General features: G+C 45.4%; 1 protein-coding gene across 1 annotated transcript; it reads right to left on the reverse strand.

Annotated features, from left to right (window-relative positions):
* Positions 1-553: 553 nt before the first annotated feature.
* LOC308148058 (neuropeptides B/W receptor type 2-like) lies at positions 554-1,570 on the reverse strand (the record flags this gene model as incomplete). Its single annotated transcript, XM_080521478.1, has 1 exon — positions 554-1,570. The coding sequence occupies one exon, from the start codon at positions 1,568-1,570 to the stop codon at positions 554-556; it is 1,017 nt and encodes a 338-aa protein (XP_080377604.1).
* Positions 1,571-3,425: the final 1,855 nt, after the last annotated feature.

Genomic DNA, 3,425 nt, shown 5'->3' on the forward strand with positions numbered 1-3,425 from the left:
ATATGTTGAATGTTTAGTTTTTACGAATCCCATGGGGAGTTTTTGCAATACAGGTTTTTATTCTATTCAATTTATTTATTCATTCATTTTGAAAAAAAGTAAATTAAAATGAGATGAAACAATGGAAAAGAAAAATAAATAAATATAGTACACATTTGACTCATTCAAAAAGGGATAGGAAGAATTGACAAATGAAAAAACCAATAAAATAACTAACATTCAAGAATCTCCAAACCGCCCATTGTCTCATCTTCCTGCTGCTGATGTTGCGACAGAAGGCGTCACGCAATACCGATAAGGTTGTATCAGGGAGCTTTCACCAGTATGAGTACTCGGCACCGGATTGGAGCCGATATTCGGTATCTGCGCATCTCTGCTCTTAACCTCTAGGTGTTAGATCGACTTTCTTTGATTCAGCCAATATGTGCAAATAACATACAAAATTGCCAAGAGCAGCTTTAACAAGCCAAGCAATCGTATATTTATAAAATCATGGGAAAGCATTACAGAAGTTTCCCAACTGCAGTTTGTTTGCAAACGGTGGGACTGCGGTTCAGGCCGGTCTGCACTCCAGCATCTTCTTGAAGGCTTTGCGGAAGCTGTCGTCCAGGAAGGCATAGAGGAAAGGGTTGAGGCAGGAGTTGGCGTAGCTCAGGCTGGTGATGAAGTACGAAATCCCAATCAGCAGCGGCGTGGTGGGCAGGTCCGTGGTCAGCGCTACGATGGTGCTGAGGTGGAAAGGCGTCCAGCAGAACAGGCAGACGGCCAGGACGATGAACACCATAACCGTCACCTTCTTCTTGGCCTTGTCCAGTGCCTTGGCATTGCTGTTGAGTCTCATGTTCCTCAGCTTGTAGAGCATGACAGTGTACAGGATGCAGATGGTGGAGACTGGGATGGCGAAGCCCAGGATGAGCGTGTAGATGCGGCTGGTCTTGAACCACAGGCTCTCTGGGCTGGGGAAGCTCAGCACGCAGCTCTTCCTTCCGTCGGCGGGGCTCAGGTAGACGCCGGCGAACACGGTGAAGGGCATGACGATGAGGATGACGAGGACCCATACACACAGCGAGACGATCTTGGCGGCGCGGTAGGTGCGGTAAGGCATGCGTTTGGACCTGACGGTTGCCAGGACAACCAGGTAGCGGTCGATGCTCATGACGGTGAGGAAATAGATGCTGGAGAAGATGTTGTAATGATCGATGCTGAGGATGACTTTGCACAGGACTTCGCCGAAAGGCCAGTAGTGCAGCAGATGCTCGGCGATGCTGATTGGCAGCACCAACGTGAACAAGTCATCGGCGATCGCCAAGTTCAGGATGAACATGTTGGTGACGGTTTTCATTTTGGGGGCTTTGAGGATGACATAGATGACTGCGGTATTTCCAGTCAGTCCCACTGCGCAGATGACTGAGTAGATGACCGGCAAGATGACATAAAGGTCAGCGTAGAAGTAGAACTCTGAGGGCGGAGTGCAGTTCAGCTCGGTGCGGTTCCCCGCTGTCAGGGAGTAGAAGTCCACAGAGTCATTGCAGATGGGCAGAACACCACCTGGCATGGAGACATTCTCCATGTTGGCAGAAGCAGGGGAAAGGACTTGACAACTAGGAGGCTGTGAGCATCTTTACACAAGAATGTAAAATAAATATGTACATTTAAGAAACTCTTCTGGCATGACGCATCAGTCAGTAGGCAGAGTCTAAAACATCCAGTCTGAAGATAGAAAGAGTCGACATGACATCAGACACAGATGGCACAAAACAGGAGATTTCTCAGATATCACAACTGCAGTTCATCAATCCCAAAAAACCATCAAATCCAGTGGATGATTTAGTCAGTCATGTAACAGTTGTCACGAAAATTCTCATCTTTAAAATGTATAAACCAAAAAAAAACTAAAAAACTGAATAAACCAAATCCAGCCAGGTGAATTTCCTCCCTTTTTTGAACCTTTTCGTTTAGTTCCTTTGATGAGAGCACGTTTGACTTCCTGCTCAGCTGATTTCCAGTTTGAAACAAATATTAAAAAAAAAAAAAAAAAAAAAAAAGTCACTTTATCTCCACATGGATCCGGCCGCTTCACTTTTGCATCAACAAACCGCGGTGAAAATGATGTGCTCCATGTCGACCTGTCTGAATAGGAATCCAGCTGCGCCCTCCGGTGCTCCTGTCCTCCGATCCACGGACTCCTCTTCTTCACCAGCTGCTCGTTGATTCCCTCCAACGCAGCTTCACAGACGTGAATTTAAAGGATTCTGGCTGCTGGGGCTCGTGTGCGCGCTGAGAGGACGCGCGCGGGGGGGGGGTTACGCACGAGTGACGCACCTAGAAATCTGCCCAACACGGAGACGTGAACATCCTTGTGTTGCCTCACACATATTTTAAACACCCCTGATGACGACAGACGAAGGATTCGAATGAAGGAGGGACAACAACGTGTATTTCTCATGCTTGTTGCCAGAATGAAGTAAAATCTACCCGTTTCAGGGTGAACGAGAAAATTGAGCAAAACTGTTGAGAAATGATCTTTCCAATCTCCATAAACACATATAATTAATTTAAATTCAAACAACCTCGTTTAATGCTGTCAAATGAGCCCTCTTAATTTGAGAGAACAGTTCATAAGTAAATCTAAAATGTCTTTGGTTCCCCTAATTTATTCCTCAGAAATGACGGACTTTGACTTGAAGTCAGTATTTAAAAAAAAACAAAAAACATTTTTTTTAAAACACCCTAATAATAATAAAGATCAGATGTGATTTTTACGGTCTCTGTGTCTCCGGTAGTGTCGCTTCTCCTGAGCTCTTAACGAGACGCACTGCGCTCCTGCCGATCTCTCTCTCTCTCTCTCTCTCTCTCTCTGTGTCGCTCTCAATCTTTGTCTCTCTCTCTCTCTCTCTCTCTGTGTCGCTCTCAGTCTTTGTCTCTCTCTCTCTCTTCTCTCTCTCTCTCTCTCTCTCTCTCTCTCTCTCTCTCTCTCTCTCTCTGTGTCCTCTCAGTCTTTGTCTCTCTCTCTCTCTCTCTCTCTCTCTGTGCTCTCAGTCTTTGTCTCTCTCTCTCGCTCTCTCTCTCTCTCTGTGTGCCGCTCTCAGTCTTTCTCTCTCTCTCTCTCTCTCTCTCTCTCTCTCTCTCTCTCTGTGTCGCTCTCAGTCTTTCTCTCTCTCTCTCTCTTTCTCTCTCTCTTTCTCTCTCTCTCTCTCTTAAATTCAAGCTTACATTCAATATTAAATTACCAGTTACATTTTGTGTCTAGGGTGCCCCCTGCAAAAACACACTCTCACTCACACACACACACACACACACACACACACACACACACACACACAGTTCATTAAGATTTGTCCAAACTGTAGCTCATGTGTAATTTCCATGACAAATCCAACATAAGAAAAAGAAATGAGAGAATCAAACATGTGATCTGACTTTAA

This window comes from Blennius ocellaris, assembly GCF_963422515.1.
Source record: "Blennius ocellaris genome assembly, contig: SCAFFOLD_62, whole genome shotgun sequence".
Classification (NCBI taxonomy): Eukaryota; Metazoa; Chordata; class Actinopteri; order Blenniiformes; family Blenniidae; genus Blennius; species Blennius ocellaris.